Source organism: Vigna unguiculata, chromosome 4 (assembly GCF_037176805.1).
Source record: "Vigna unguiculata cultivar grain cowpea cultivar isolate G323 ecotype 2 chromosome 4, ASM3717680v1, whole genome shotgun sequence".
Lineage (NCBI taxonomy): Eukaryota > Viridiplantae > Streptophyta > Magnoliopsida > Fabales > Fabaceae > Vigna > Vigna unguiculata.
Window position 1 is genome coordinate 29,454,596 of NC_140795.1, and position 16,677 is coordinate 29,471,272.

The following is a 16,677-nucleotide window of genomic DNA, read 5'->3' on the forward strand; positions in this document are numbered from 1 at the left end:
TGAACATTAAATGTCAATATATTAGTGTTAAGAGCTACACAAATTTGTCACTGTTTTTGGATCAGTTTCAAGATAAGATAACATTATTTATTTAGTTCGACCTTTCATCTAGAATGACCTAACTCGACCTTAGCCCAACAAACTTGGCTTCACTTTCAGCCTAGCCCGCCTCGGCTCAACCTCCATCTCTATCCGACTCAAATTGACCTTTGGCATTTGACTTAGATATACCTCAGCCCGACCAAACTCAGATCAACGCTTGTCTCAGACCAACTCAAATCGACGTTCGTCTTGGCCCGACTCAAGTCAACCTTTAGCATGACCCAACTCGGATCGACTTTCAACTCAGTTATACTAAAATTGACGTTCATCCTAGGCCGACTCAGCCAAACCTTCAAACCAGGTTATTCGACTCAACTTGTGGCTCATACTAACTCTACTCGACCTTTAACCTAGGTCAAGGGTTGATCTTGTCCTTAATCTCATTGACTTGACTTAGAGACACTTTTATTTTGAGTTTTCAAAATCCTAAAAATACTTATCTAAATATGATTGAAATTCAATTAAATAGATTGAATTTAAAATAAAAAATTTGATTTGAATTTGGAAAAAATCAATTTAAATAGACTTCAAGTAATATAAATTTGAATTATTGTAGATCGGATTTTACAATTTGAAATTTTGTTCGTATGTTTAATAGAAAACAATTTGTAAAAGAAGAAATCAAGTTCGTTTTAGTGAAAAAAAAAATCATTTTGTAAGGATGGTTTTATAATTTTAAAGCACAAAGTTAAATTAAAATGAATATTTTAATACAAGGAGGTTATAAAACTTATATATAATACACAATTAATTTATTCTTGATTTATCTACAACGTCTCGTCTCTTTAAATATAATTTTATTTAATTATAGTTTCCAAACTTTTCTTTTATTATTTTTTTATCAATAGAAATACATGCATGTATCACATGCCTATTTTTTTTATTACAGAATTTTTTTATTAAACTATAAAATATTTTTTTAATTATTGAAATAAGAAATGTTAATAAGTATAAAATAAATTTGATAAAAATAAATAAATTTTGTAATTTTCTTTTGTGTAAATCTATGATGCACCGATACTTCAACTTGGGTCATGTATCCGTGTCTCATACTTTAGAATACTTTATCGATACTTATCAATGAAGTATCTAGTTTATAAAGTCATAATACACTATAAGAAACTCTTTGAATAATGACCAATTTTAATGAAAAAAAAAAATCAGGCACTATATAGTGACCAATTTATGTGCCAATTTAAAAACTAAAAATTATTGGCAACTAAAATAGTTCCAAAAAAATTATAATTGGTCTTTAAGTTAATAATTAAAATAGATTTTATTATAGATTGGTTTCTAAATTAGTCACCAACATTAACTAGTAAGATTTTGACTACCAAAATAATTAATTTTTAAATTGGTCACTAACATTAACTACCAAGATTTTGGCTACCAAAATAATTGGTCTCTAATTAAAAAATTGGTCTCTAACATATTTTTTATTATTAAAATCGGTCATTTTTTAATAATTTTCTTATAGTGAAACTTTTGAGAATTCGCCTTTTTTCTTTTCAAACGAATGTCAACGTCTTTTTTCTTTTCTCATTTCCCATCCAATCATGGGGAATATGAAATGTGGAGGATTTTTCAGAAATCGGGAAAGGTACAAGACATTTTCAAATATAAGAGACTGAATCAAAGGCCTAAAGGTTTGGCTTCGTGAGATATCATGGAGTATCTAATCAGTCAACTTTGGAGAAGCAACTAGACAACATTTGGATTGGTAATACGAAGATCTACGTAAATCAGCCAAAGTATCAGCGTACTAATGATGTGCCATTAACAGAAAGAAGAATGCCTATAGAAAAAGGTGATTGCAAGGGTAAGAAATCTCTGAGTTCTAAGACAGTATGGAAAAGGAAAAATGTACAAACTCATGCTTAAGTGGTAAAAGAAGGAGTGACTAATGATATCAGCGTAAGGAAATGGGACGGTGTTGACATAAAAGTGTCGGTGGAAGAGAAGGATTGGCTCCAAAGAAGCTATAATGGAAGGGTTCATGACATGAGCAACATCGGAGAAATCAGAGAAAGTTTTATTTTAAATGGCCTGGAGTTCATACGCATTAGATATTTGGGTGATAATGCCATGCTTCTCACACCATAAGGGGAAGATAGTGTTGGAAAAGTCGTAAAGGAGAACCATGAGTGGTTGTCAACAATGTTTGAATCGATCACCGCTTGGAGTAACCACATGAGTATAGGCAACAAAAGGATATGGGTCCGATGCAGGGGTATTCTGATTTCCTTATGGGGATGGGAGTGTTTCGAAAAGGTGATTGGATTGATAGGGAGTTTGATAAAGATAGATAAAGATACAGTTGAGGAGGAACAACTAGAGTTTGCGAGATTATGCATACGTCTACCCATTGAGTCAATAGTAAATGTTAGAGGAAAGATCAAAATCAATGGGATAATTTATCAGATTTCGATAAGGGAAGAAATGTCTTCTCTACAACCTCTGAAGTGCACATGCAGAGCCTTTGAAAATAATGCAAAAGATGAATCCTCTTCTAACTCGTTTACTGGAAATGTCCTCCTAGATTCATCTGATTCAAACTGTGCGAGTTGGGATAATTTCGAGTTATCACAAGGCAACGATGATGTTTCGAATGTATCAGAGAGGAAGCAACTGGTGAACAACAATGACATTCAGTTGCGCGTGAGACAAACACACCTCTTCCGGGGACAACAATGAATCACTAAAAATGGAAACGATCATGCAGGATAACCAGGGTAGCAGTCACGGGCAGCATACAAGCATAAGAATGCAAAATGTTGTGTCAAGTAAAGCACAATTTGAAACGTTAGAGAGGATCAGGGGTTCAAATGGTCATAATAGCCCAAGAAGCGTGTCTTACGTCAGTGACTCTCTTAACAAAAGTTGGGCCTCAAATGTTTTTTGGCCCATCATGAAGGCGATTGCTTTGGGTACCCAAAAATAGACTTGACCCATTTTGCTGATTTAGATATGAACCCTTACTCACATGTCAGCTATTACACTGATTTGAGTGAGAAATACTATAAAGTTACCGAAATGGTTGAGGAGTACGGGCACCAAATTATCACAGTAGAGAGGACTGAAAATACACCCAAGTCACGCACTTTTTTGTTGTCTACAAGTGATGGTGAAGGAATAGCGGAAAGCAAAACAGATAAAGTCGTTCAAGACAACGGTAGTAACACAAAAGGGAACCAGCATCAAATCGTGCGAGGAGAACACAACAATATGAAGCTCATTGTAACATCTCGACCAAATATTATGAATTTAAATAATAAAATAAAGAAACAATGCATCAACATCATTTATTAAACATCATTTCTTAAAAACGCGAGAAATTTAAAACATTTATTACTTCATAATTTAATAAAAAAAATCATAATTATAAACTTAAGTATAATATCCAAATCTGATAAAAGTAAAGTTTATAACTGAGTCAAAAACATAATACATAAAACTCTGATAAAAATCCTCTCCCAACTACCCCGCTCTGGCGCTATGCCTCACCAGATCCACCTACAACATCATCTGCTCTTGTGTACCGCGTACACGATCATCGCCAAACACAAATAGATAGGGTGAGCTAACAGTTAATCATTAAACATACATAAAACATACATATATACATACAAACACCAAAGGACTCCCATCCTTTGTTCCAATATCACATGGATACCACCATGTTACCCGTGTTTTACATCTTCTGGTGAGTACCTCAAGATGTCTTGTTGCCACACCTACCAACCACAATTGGCAGAGCACGTACGGGAAACCATGCTACGGACCACACTCCGTAACGCGAGGTGGAGATCCCAATACGAATAACATTCGTAACGTCCAAAGACTACCAAATTCGTCAGCTTAATACTGAGGAGGGCAATCTAATTGGACCCATCCGTACATACCACAACGTGCACACTCACACCGGCAACACTCGCCAACCCGAGCCTCAACTCAAGAGTTCCTTATGTTCATCTGCCATCCCGAGCCACAACTCAAGAGATGTCATTCCGAGCCACAACTCAAGGAATGCCACGTGCTTAACCCCTATCCTGAGCCATAACTCAAGGGATACGTTCCGAGCCACAACTCAAGGAACACCAACAAGCTGACCTTCGAGATATCACAAAAGCCTTGTAGATCACGCAAGTCCAAAGCATTACAAAACACATTTGCCTCCCCAATATCGCCTGGCGCTACTCACGAGTCGCCAAGCGCAATGCGCTTCCAGACCGCCTGGCGGGGAACGCGTACCGCTAGGTGCCACGGGCCTAAGGACCCACTGACCTGCAGACTCCGCCTAGCGGGGGTACAAAAGTTAATTACACATAGGGAAGATGTTAGTACCCTACAACGCCCATCCTAAGACGGTACCTTTAATTAAAATACAAATGTGATCTCCTTTAAATGTTTATTTTAAAAAAAATAATAAATAAATGAATAAAATAAAATTAATAAATTAATAGAAGTAAATAAATAAATAAATAAATAAATAAATAAAGATGACAAAGAAAAACAAAGGAAACAAAAAAGATTTTTTTTTTGTTTTTTGGGCCCGATAAGGATTACTTCTTGCTCCTACGTATCTCCATTCATAATGGAGAATCAGGGTCACGTAGTTCTTTATGAAAAAACTTTTTGAAAAACAATTTGTTCGAAGAAGTTCATACCGCCTTTTTTTTATATTTGAAAATTTTGTATTTTTTTTAGTAATCTTATATAAGAGCGAAGGTATTAAGTACTAAGACGACGCGAGCGGTCACACGAGCATCTATACATTTTAAAAGTTAAAAGGGTATTTAAATTATTTATTTGTTATTACTTCCTTTAAGGACAAAAAAAGAACTTCCGAAAAAAATAACATCATACCCAAAAACGTGATTATTATATGTCCATAATTTATGAAAATATTAGGAAAATAAATAAATAAATAAAAGATTAGGAAATAACGTTTAGGATTAAACATATTATTTTATTATAAAAATTTTTAAAACACTTAATATGAAAAAAAGAAAAAAAAAACACAACATATTCATACAATGTTAAAATATGATATCTCTCACTTATTCACGCAACAATGTTCACAATCAATGCAATCAACAAACATTAATTATAAAACTAATGAACCCAAAAATGCATGACAGTAATGTTTTTTCCATATAAAAAAGAAATAGTGAAAACATCAAATTCAACCAAGATCAAAAACACATATCAAGAAATACTGCAAAACACAACAAAAAAATAATTTTGCGAACCTGAACGGGAGATCGGACTTACAATAGTTGCGTTGGAACACCAAGAAGCACGTGGGGGTGGCGATCGAAGGTGAGTGGGTCTTTTATGTGCGAGGGTTAAAAGAGAATGTGTGCTTAGGGTGAGAGAGGTCTCCAGAATTTTTAAGAGAAAAAAAAACATCCCTTTCTTCTTTTTCTGATGGGTTTATAAACACAATATTATAAATCTAATGTAATCTCGTAATAAAGGTCTGCCTTAATTACAACGAATTTTAAAAGGTAAGAACTGGTCTTAATATTATCACATTATGGGAATCAAATCATAGAAAAATCAGAGCACAAAATCAAACGTGATCAGCAAAATTGATTCTAATTAGTAAAAAAGATATTGCTTTTTCTTTATCTAGAAAAAGAGGTGTCATAAAAATCAGAGCACAAAATCAATTATGATCAGGACAGATTAATTATAATTACAAAAGGATATTCTTAAGAAACATATTACTATTTTCCTCATTTGGAAAAGGAGATGTCATAAAATCAGAGCACAAAATCAGAGTAAATGATTCTAAATATTAGAACATATTCTGTTTCTAATTATTAGACTAACTTCTTAATCTGAAGCAGAAAGGACAAAGCATAGAGTGGGGGTGCAAAAAATAAAATTTTGGGCTGCCAATAGTTGCAAGAAAAAAAACAGTGTGGGTGTACAAAGTATTTTGGGCTAAAAAAAAAGCAAAGCCTCAAAAGAAAATACATAAAAGATTAAAACAATCTCTCGCTTTTTTTTCTTTTTATTTATATATTTATTATTATTATTATTCTTTAGACAAAGAAAAAACCAAAGAAAAACTTATTTACTTTTTATTTATTTTTTTAATTTTTTAATTTTCTTAAAAAAACAAATTATTATTATTAATTCTATTATTTATTTAGCCGGACGAAATTGGGTGTTGACACATTACCATACAGATTTCCAATCCATTCCTTAGTTCTCATCTCATTTCATTAATCAATCATTATTCATAATAATATAACCAACAGATCTCAATCTTGCTTTTACATACCACCAACTGACCCCTCACTGAATTTCCCCTCGTAGCCAACTCAACTACAACCTCCCCTGATCTACACCTGTCGCCTAGCGGCCATGCAAGTGTCGTCAGGCGGTGCATAGAATTATGAAGTTTTTCCATAAATTCTTGCACCTGCGAAACCCCAACCTTCCCAAGTTTTCCCTTGCTTGCGAATTTCGATCAATTCTCACGCGATCTCGCTTATGATTATAATAATTCACAGCTTAAACACATCCATTAGTATTTTCCATAGAAATTCAACACCAATTAATCTCGTGACATTCAAACCCAAACATTTCCAACCCTAAAAGATGTTTCTGGCCATTTCGTAAATTTTAACCCCCAAACTCATTTAATTCAAGGTCTATAAGAATCCAATGTTCAATTAACGTTTAAAGTTACTATTTTCCCCATTCAAACTCATCCAGAACCCCAAAATCATCAAAATCGAGGCGCATTGCTTGCGTCGCCTAGCGGTTGTTCATCACCGCCAAGCCATTCATTAGAGGGAACCCAGAACTGGGTGAGAAGTTTGCGTCGCCTAGCGGCACAACGCTTAGTGCCAAGCGGTTCCTCATATGAACCTAGAAAATAACCTAAATCAGTATGGGTTGCCTAGTGGCAACTCATCGTCCCCCAGGAAATTTCTGGAAAGATTCCAGAAACCCGAAGTTCAATCAATGGTAGAGGGAAATCATATATGCATTAAAGCTATAAATCATGCATTAAACAACGAAACATAAAATTAGAGTAGTCCAGCTCGCCTAACCTGGATTCCTTAGCTTAAACATTGAAATTTGAGAGTTCCTCCTTTGCTCAACAATGGCTTCCCTTGCTTTCCTTTCCTTTCAGCTCCTTATCTCACTCACTCATGCAATGTTTACTTTAAAACCACTCTACTATACGAATACACCAATGGTAGCCCAAACAAACCCTTCTTTGACCCTTAATTGGTCACTTTAATTGGTTCTTAATTAAAGTTAATGGCCAAAAACGAAAATTGGCATTAACATGACTTTAATTACCATTCAAGACTCATTTAGTGGTTGTGTTTCCAGCCTCTTTGGCTGCTCCTAAAGCTTCTAGGGTTTCCCCGCCCTTTCACATTCATGCCAAAAGAAATTTTGGCAAAATGACAATTTAGTTTGGATTCACATAGGCTCGAACCCATAACCATGCTAATGTCAAATCAATGCACAACCATTCAACCAATTCATGATTCGTGATAATTCAAATACATCTAGGAATTTATAATCACTCGTCATGATTAAGCAAATCGTTAAAATTAATAAACTATTAAAATAACATACAAAGGCATAAATTGGACGATCATCCCAATTATTGAATCAAATCCTAAAAATCTAATGTGAGAACGCCAACAAATTAATTGAGAATTTACATTGATTAATTTGTAAATCTACAACATTAATTAATTTAGCAATATTCTTTAGATAACTGATGATCGGTCTATTTTGAAAAAGTTGTGGAATAAATTTTTTTATTTATCATTGTTTTTTTTATCTTTATTTCTTATTTTATTTGATTAAACATTTTGTATAGTTTTTATAAGAACTAATTTGTTAGAAATTAATTTCGTGTTCGTTGGGAGACGACCTAGGGTTACTTTACCCTTTCTATTTTCTTGACTACCATCTTAGCAATTCTGAAGTTGCTATAGTTTAGTAGTATTAATTTGATCGCGTCAACGACATCGTTATCAAATTTGGCACCGTTGCCGGGGAACACGGTTAGAATTTTTTGTCATTTTAGTTTTTATGTTTTTTTATTTTTTTTTGTTTATCACTAACAATTTTTTCCTTTATTTTTGTTTCTAACATTTATCTTCTTTCTTTACTTATTTTAATTTTTTAAGCGTAATTTTTGTTTGAGGAATTTTGTTCGGAAATTTGTGAAACTAGTTGGGGAACACTTTGGCTAAGGAAAGATAAGGTACTTAAGTTGTCTATTGAAACGCACCTCTCTTTCCTCGAAGTCTACTCAACAAGCTTTCAACTTATTTATTTTCAGAAAACCTCTTTGAAAAATGAAAAATAGTTTTTCATATGAAAATAATCAACAATGTGATTTTCAAGTGAACTATGATTGTTATCCACAGCAATCACGTGATTCATATGATTATCAGCAACAAATTGTCACATATACTTCTCCACCCGATATAAGTAGGTTAACTATACATCAATTTAATGATTTATATCCTAGATAATCTTTTTTGGAATATGAGCAACAAGCATACCATGAGCAACAACCATATTCTAAGTTTCAACTCTAGCCATCATATGTTTCATTTGGTTCTCAACAATAACAACATGTACCACCCCAACAAGTTGCAGCAACCAATGACCATCCTATTAGGGAAGTTGTGTTATTAATGGATGGATTGAGAGGGAAATTGGACACTGTAGCTGAAAGGTTGCGAGCTAATCAACGATGCAAAGATATTGAGCAAAAATGGTATGGAAATGATAAAGTATTGTACGACATGATGGAGGATGCAAGTAACAACAACTTTGTATTATTACTTTGTACTATTAATACCACCCTCCCATGCAATCCGAAATTTGCTGAAATCCCAGAATTTAGAGCACTTCGTCAAGAAATACAAGATATGCTTCTAAAGTGTGCCATTAGAGTTGAACAAATGTCAGAAGATTTCAGTCAGCTAATGAAAGACAAAGCTATGGAGGCCACCTTATAAAAACTTATGAAGACGATAGTTGAGCAAAGGGATGAAATGATAACGTTAAGGAGCATGAATCAAAGGATAGAACAATTGAGCACTGATGTGAATGAGTACACGATTCAAATGTTAGATCAGCCAACAACAGAATCATATCACACTGATATATCTACTAATAGATCAACCAACGAACACGAAATTGATTTTTAACAACTTAGTTCTTATAAAAACTATGCAAAAGAGTTAATAAAATGAAACAAGGAATAAATAAATAAAAATTTTATAAAAAATAAAAAGATTAAAAAAATGATAAAGAAAAATAGATTGATTCCACTGTTTTTCAAAATAGATCCATCATTGGTTATCTAAAGATTATTACTCAATTAATTATTGTTGTAGATTTACAAATTAATTAATCTAAATTCTCAATTAATTTGTTGGCATTCTCACTATTAACCAAAGTAAATTCTCAATCAAAAGCAAGAACTTTGTAGATTAATCATAGTCAATTTAACCAAAGTACATTCTCAATTAAATATTACTATCATTAATCATGTCCATTCTTTTACCTCTAAAATCAAGAAAAAAGCTAATTAACCAAAGTACATTCATGATTAATTCTAGTTCAAGTTTTCACCTCTAATCAAAGTACATTCTCAATCATTGGTAAAAACCCATTCAATCACATGAAAGTTTCTAAATTTAATCAAAGTAAATTCTCAATTAAAATTAAAAACCTTTGAACTCATATGATTGATATGCATATAGATTAAAACATCTCACTAATGAGCTATGATGTAAAAACCATTACTTTTCACGTGATTCAAAGATAAAAGACATAGATGAATTAAAACTTCAACAATAATAAAAAGAACAAATAAATTATTTCATTCTAACCTCAGAATCCATAATGAACCCAAGAAGTTTAGCATTCCATAGAAGGCAAAATAAAATAAAAAGGTTAAAATACCTTTTTGGTCCCAATTTTCGTCAAGTTTTTTCAAATAAGTCCTAATTTTGGTTTTATGTTCAAATAGGTCACAATTTTCGTCAATTTTGTTCAATTGGGTCCTTTTTTGCTAACACCGTTTAAATCATTAACGGCCATAAACAGTGACTGCTACATGTCACTTCGTGGTTTTTTTTGAATTATTTTTATTTTTATTTATATTTATTTTTATTTTTATTTTTATTTTTATTAATTTTTTTAAAATTTTTAATTTTTTTAAAATGTACACGTGTCAACCCAGGAGCGTGCCACATGTCACTTCATGGTTTTTTTTAATTTTTAATTTTATTTATTTTGAATTTTTTTGAATTTTTTTTTAAATGTCCACATGTCAACCTAGTAGTGTGCCATGTGTCAAAGTCAATGTTCTATATCCAATTTGGTCCCTATATTTGTTATTTTTGTTCAATTAGGTCCCAATTTTTGTTAACATTAACGAATTTGGTCGCTATCGAAGATGTGACCAAATTTAATTTTTATATCAAAGTTATAATGATGTGAATTTTAATATATTATATAAAAATATATTATAAAAAATGTGAATTTTAATATAAAAATTAAATTTGGTTTTAATTTGCAGAGGGACCAAATTGGTTAATGTTAACAAAAATTGGGACCTAATTGAACAAAAATAACAAATATAGGACCAAATTGAATTTAGAACATTGACTTTGACACGTGGCACGCTACTAGGCTGATAGGTGGACATTTAAAAAAAATTAAAAATTAAAAAAAAATAAAAAAAATTAAAAGAAACCATGAAGTGACACGTGGCACGCTTTAGGATTGACATGTGTACATTTTAAAAAAATTAAAAAAAAAAATTAAAAAAACCACGAAGTGACACATGGCAGTCACTGTTCATGGTCGTTAATGATTTAAATGGTATTAGCAAAAAAGGACTCAATTGAACAAAATTGACGAAAATTGTGACCTATTTGAACACAAAACCAAAATTAGGACTTATTTGAAAAAACTTGACGAAAATTGGGACCAAAAAGCTTTTTTAACCAAATAAAAATAATAGAAGAAGAAAGTGGAGAGAGAAAGAAATTAGGCCCCCCCTAAGGGTTCCTAAATTTTGAAGTGCTGAGATTTTTTTTTTCTGCTTTCCCTTGGTCTCTTTATATAGGACTTGGACTGAGCTTTTTTGTTGGTAAAATCTCTCAAATATCTTTTAAAATAAAGTTAAAAATAAATATTTAAAAATATTTGGAGAGATATAGACTATTTGACAAATATAATAGGTTGATATTATCAATATCTAATATAATTAAATAAATAATTTACTTAAAGATATATGATAAATTATCACCAATTTATATTTGTATTAATTTTCCAAATCAACCCTTTGCAATCTCCTCAAATGATCTTCTAAATAATCCAATATCTTCAAAAGATATATTCGTTTGTTGTGGATCTAAAAAGACTCAAGAAGATCTTGTCATATTTAAAAAGATTTGGTAGTTATTATCTTTTGATATTTTATGATATAATTAAATAAGATAATTATTTTAAAATATCAAATAAAATATTTAAAGATATATTTTTCCCAAATTATCTTCTATCATAAAGATAAAGAAAATTGTAAGGTCCAATTTTTTTGTTGCTCTCTTCTTAGCTTAGCCAAACTTCTTTACTTTTTCAAGCTATTCTTGCCATCTTCATGCAATGCTTGGCTTGGACTTTTGTGGTTTTGATAATTTCATATGCTTGGATTTATCTTTAAGGTGTCATGAAGCTTTAAGCAATGTATTTCAACACCTCCATGAGCTCAACTTAGCTGCACCTGCACTAACACACCTCAAAATATCCAAAGAACATTTATGCAACTAAAAAACTATTTTTAACATGTTTTTCTATCTCATGTTCAATAAACCAAAAAATAGGAAATCCCAATTAAATCAATCTTTTAAGAACAAAATTCAGTAAAAAAATCCATAATTAAATATTAATTATTACTAGACTCGAACCCAATTCCATTCATAATAACTAAGTACTCTTAACCTTTTGAACTAGTACTATTCCACATCATAAACCCTAGCATTAAATGACATAAAGGTTCTCACTATCTGCATTTATTAAATAATTATTTACTTAATTATTTAAATTTCTGAGGTTTTACACTCATCTGAAGAACGACGATTGACCCAGAATCCTTGATTTAGAGAATTAATCTGACGAAGGGGGAGACAAGTTATAGAATGATGGCTAATCAGAATATTTCAATGGCTAATAGCTTGGAATCTAATCCTCGACAAAGGAGTGAGGCAGGGTTAGTCACTCAATCTCTGAGTAATTCCTTATCTGATATAGACATTCATAACTACAATAAATTGTTTTGGATGAGGAATAACTCTATAAAAGCTCCTAGTCTATGGAAATTAGGGAAATATATAGGTTTAACACATGTAAGGGAGGAAGATAACATAATAAAGCGAATTAAAGAGATGGAAGAGAGGGACAATAATATTAAAAAGAAAACAAAGGAAGGGTATAAAGTTAGGACCTAATGAGGATCATAAGTTTTAATAATAAAGGTTTAGGAGGGGTTGAGAAAAGTAGATACATAAGAGACATTATTAGAAAGGAGAAGGTAGACGTGGCATGTATCCAAGAGGCTAAAATGACTATTATAACCAGAGAGAAGTGTTAGTCAATTTGGGGAGATATTAATATAGATTGGTTGCATAATGGTGAAGAAAATGGAGCCGTAGGTATTCTAAGTGTGTGGAACAAGAATAATTTCACATTGTTAAAATCAAAAAGTGGGAAAGGTTATATAATTATAGAGGGGGAGTGGGGAGAGAACAAACAACGTGTTACTATAGTAAACTCTCCATGTACGTTTAGTGAAAGGAAAGTTTTGTGGGAAGAACTTATCAAGAGTAGGGGGATGATGAAAATCAAGTATGGTGCATGATTGAAGTCTTTAATGCAGTTAGGAACCCGAATGAAAGAAAAGGAATATCTCAAGTAGGTACTAGAAGAAAATAAATAGAGGAATTTAATAATTTCATTGAATATATGGATCTTTTGGAAATACCTATGTTAGGGAGATCTTTTACCTAGTATAGAACAAACGGGACTGCAAAAAGTAGATTGGATAGGTTTTAGTTTCATAAATACCGATATTTTAGCAACTAATCCAATAAATCTTAGTGTAGTGTTAGGTCTACTGGTTTTTTTTGGAAAGGGAGTGTGTGCGAGTTGTTTATTTCAAAGAATAAATTGGATTTAACCAAACTGCAGTTTTTAGTTTAGTTAGAATTAAGAAAATGTGCAGAATCCCACGAATTACTTCTGAATTCATTTTCTTTTTTGAATAAATTAAGAAAAATCTTAAAGAACCATAGCATTTCGCGCTTTATTGGTAATCCACTTTGATTCTCTATTTACCAAAAATTTTGGACTATTACCATGGTTAAAAAGAGTTTGAAGTCTATACGCAGTGTAGTACTCTTTCTACCGCTATATTAATACAGAAAGGAAACGGTTTCATAAAAATTATTCGATTTTTTTCGATATAAAACACTCATGTCGATAAAAAAATGGCTTGAATCCTATTTATGGCGAGAAATAAAAAACGGGTGAATTTAAACCTCCCCTTTGTACGATGCGTAATCGATGGATGACCTATGTATAAATTCAAAAGAAGTCTTTGGATTTGAATAAAAAAACAACTTTGTTGACATATATTTGTTTGGTCAAAAGAGTCCTCCGAATATTCTGGTCTTATATTGGTAATTGTTTTCACTTTGAATAGAGAAGAGAGGATAGACTCATTACATAAAAAAATGGTAAATTTTCGATAAGTAATTGAGTGTGAGAGCCAAATGAATCGAAAGATTCATGTTTGGTTCGGGAAGAGATCATAGACATTTTGAAATGGATGGAAAGAGAGTCTACTTTCATTACGTGATTTATTAGATAATCGAAAACAGAAAATATGGAGAACTATTCGAAACTCAGAAGAATTACAGGAAAACGCCATTGAACAGCTCAAAAAAGCCCAGGCCCGCTTAAGGAAAGTTGAAACAGAAGTAGATATGTTTCGGGTGAATGGCTATTCTGAGATCAAACGAGAAAAATTGAATTTAATTAATTCAATTTATACAACTTTGGAACAATTAGAAAATTACAAAAACGAAGCTATTGATTTTGAACAACAAAGAGTTATTAATCAAGTTCGACAGCGGGTTTTACAACAAGCCTTACAGGGAGCTCTAGGAACTCTAAATAGTTGCTTGAACAACGAGTTACATTTACGTATTGTTAGTGTTAATACTGGCGTGTTTGGGATTACGAAATAAAAAAATAACTGATTAGGCTTTCTATTATAAAATAGAGTATAAGCATCATTTTTTTCTTATAAAAAATAAATTTAAGATATTGTCATGGTAACCATTCGTGCAGATGAAATTAGTAAAATTATTCGTGAACGCATTGAGCAATATAATACAGAAGTAAAAATTGTAAATACTAGTACCGTACTTCAAGTAGGCGATGGTATTGCTCGTATTTATGTTCTTGATGAAGTAATGGCGGGTGAATTGGTGGAATTTGAAGAAGGTACTATAGGCATTGCTTTGAATTTGGAATCAAAAAATGTTGTTGTATTAATGGATGATGGTTTGTTGATACAAGAGGGAAGTTCAGTAAAAGAAACAGGAAGAATTGCTCAGATACCTGTAAGTGAATCTTATTTGAGTCGTGTTATAAATGCCCTGGCTAAACCAATTGACGGTCGAGGAGAAATTTCAGCTTCAGAATCTCGATTAATAGAATCTCTCACTCCCAGTATTATTTCAAGACGTTCGGTATATGAGCCTCTCCAAACAGGACTTATTGCTATTGATTCGATGATCCCCATAGGACGGGGCCAGCGAGAATTAATTATTGGAGATAAACAAACAGGTAAAACAACAGTAGCCACAGATACAATTCTCAATCAACAGGGACAAAATGTAATATGTGTTTATGTAGCTGTTGGTCAAAAAGCATCTTCTGTGGCTCAAGTGGTGACTACCTTACAAGAAAGATGAGCAATGGAATACACTATTGTAGTAGCTGAAACAGCGGATTCTCCAGCTACATTACAATACCTCGCGCCTTATACAGGAGCAGCTTTGGCTGAATATTTTATGTACCGTGAACGTCACACTTTAATCATTTATGACGATCTCTCCAAACAAGCACATGCTTATTGGCAAATGTCTCTTCTATTACGAAGACCACCAGGTCGCAAAGCTTATCCATGGGATGTTTTTTATTTACATTCGTGTCTTTTGGAAAGAGCTGCTAAATTAAGTTTTCAGTTAGGCGAAGGAAGTATGACTGCTTTACCAATAGTTGAAACTCAATCGGGAGATGTTTCAACTTATATTCCTACGAATGTAATTTCCATTACAGATGGCCAAATATTCTTATCGGCCGATCTATTCAATGCTGGAATAAGACCCGCTATTAATGTTGGTATTTCAGTTTCCAGAGTTGGATCGGCGGCTCAAATCAAAGCCATGAAACAAGTAGCTGGTAAATTAAAATTGGAATTAGCACAATTCACAGAATTAGAAGCTTTTGCACAATTCGTTTCTGATCTAGATAAAGCTACTCAAAATCAATTAGCAAGAGGTCAACGATTGCGCGAGTTGCTTAAACAATCCCAATCAGCTCCTCTTACTGTGGAAGAACAAATAGTAACTATTTATACCGGAACCAATGGTTATCTTGATTCATTAGAAATTGGACAGGTAAGGAAATTTCTTGTTGAGTTACGTGCTTACTTAAAGACGAATAAACCTCAATTTAAAGAAATCATATCTTCTACCAAGACATTCACTGGGAAAGCAGAAGCCCTTTTAAAGGACGCTATTAAAGAATAGATGAAACTCTTTTTATTCCAGGAATAAGTAGAAAAAAATTGATGAATCATTAAATAATTTTGTAATTCAATTTTCCAATTTTTATAATTAGTATCTTTTAATATGTTTTTATTTCATTTGAATATTATATATAATGAATTCGAATCAAAATGTAATAAATAAAAAAAAAATAGAAGGACAAGGTTGAAATTAGATATGCAAACAACTTGCGTCCAATAGGATTTGAACCTATACCTAAGGTTTAGAAGACCTCTGTCCTATCCATTAGACAATGGACGCTTCTATTTTATATTTGATTCTTTAACCTTTTTAACTAAACTTTATTAAAAAGATTAAAGAATCAAACAAATATAAAGAATTCTAGAAATTATAAAAATAAAATAAATCAAATATTTAGAATAATAAAATAAAAAAGATACATCAATTGAATATAATTGAATATATATAACTAAAACTAAATTAAGAAATGAAAATGAAGAATTGACAAATTCTTTAAGAATTCTAGATTCATTCTCGAAGAAAAAAGATAGATTTAAATAGAATAAAATAGAAGCGGGTAGCGGGAAACGAACCCACATCGTTAGCTTGGAAGGCTAAGGGTTATAGTCGACGTTGATTCATCATTTTGATTTAACGTCTCTAATTTAAAACTGAACGTGAAACTTTTGTTTCATTCGGC

General features: G+C 32.1%; 1 protein-coding gene and 1 non-coding gene across 2 annotated transcripts; one reads left to right on the plus strand and one right to left on the minus strand.

Annotated features, from left to right (window-relative positions):
* Positions 1-1,658: 1,658 nt before the first annotated feature.
* LOC146886990 (uncharacterized) lies at positions 1,659-4,638 on the plus strand. The gene is made up of 3 exons (XM_085671967.1): positions 1,659-1,702; positions 1,749-1,921; positions 2,207-4,638. Exons 1-3 carry the CDS (start codon positions 1,659-1,661, stop codon positions 2,794-2,796), a joined length of 807 nt encoding a protein of 268 aa, XP_085528093.1. The 3' UTR covers positions 2,797-4,638.
* Positions 4,639-16,205: 11,567 nt separating this feature from the next.
* Positions 16,206-16,277, minus strand: TRNAR-UCU (transfer RNA arginine (anticodon UCU)). The gene has a single exon. It is a non-coding gene; the product is annotated as a tRNA-Arg (tRNA).
* Between the last annotated feature and the right edge of the window lie 400 nt (positions 16,278-16,677).

Coding starts and splice junctions, on each gene's coding strand:
- LOC146886990 (XM_085671967.1), top strand. CDS start 1,659: ATGGGGAATATGAAATGTGGAGGATTTTTCAGAAATCGGGAAAG. Junction 1,703..1,748: donor TTTTTCAGAAATCGGGAAAG/GTACAAGACATT, acceptor AAAGGCCTAAAG/GTTTGGCTTCGTGAGATATC. Junction 1,922..2,206: donor AGAAAAAGGTGATTGCAAGG/GTAAGAAATCTC, acceptor TCACACCATAAG/GGGAAGATAGTGTTGGAAAA.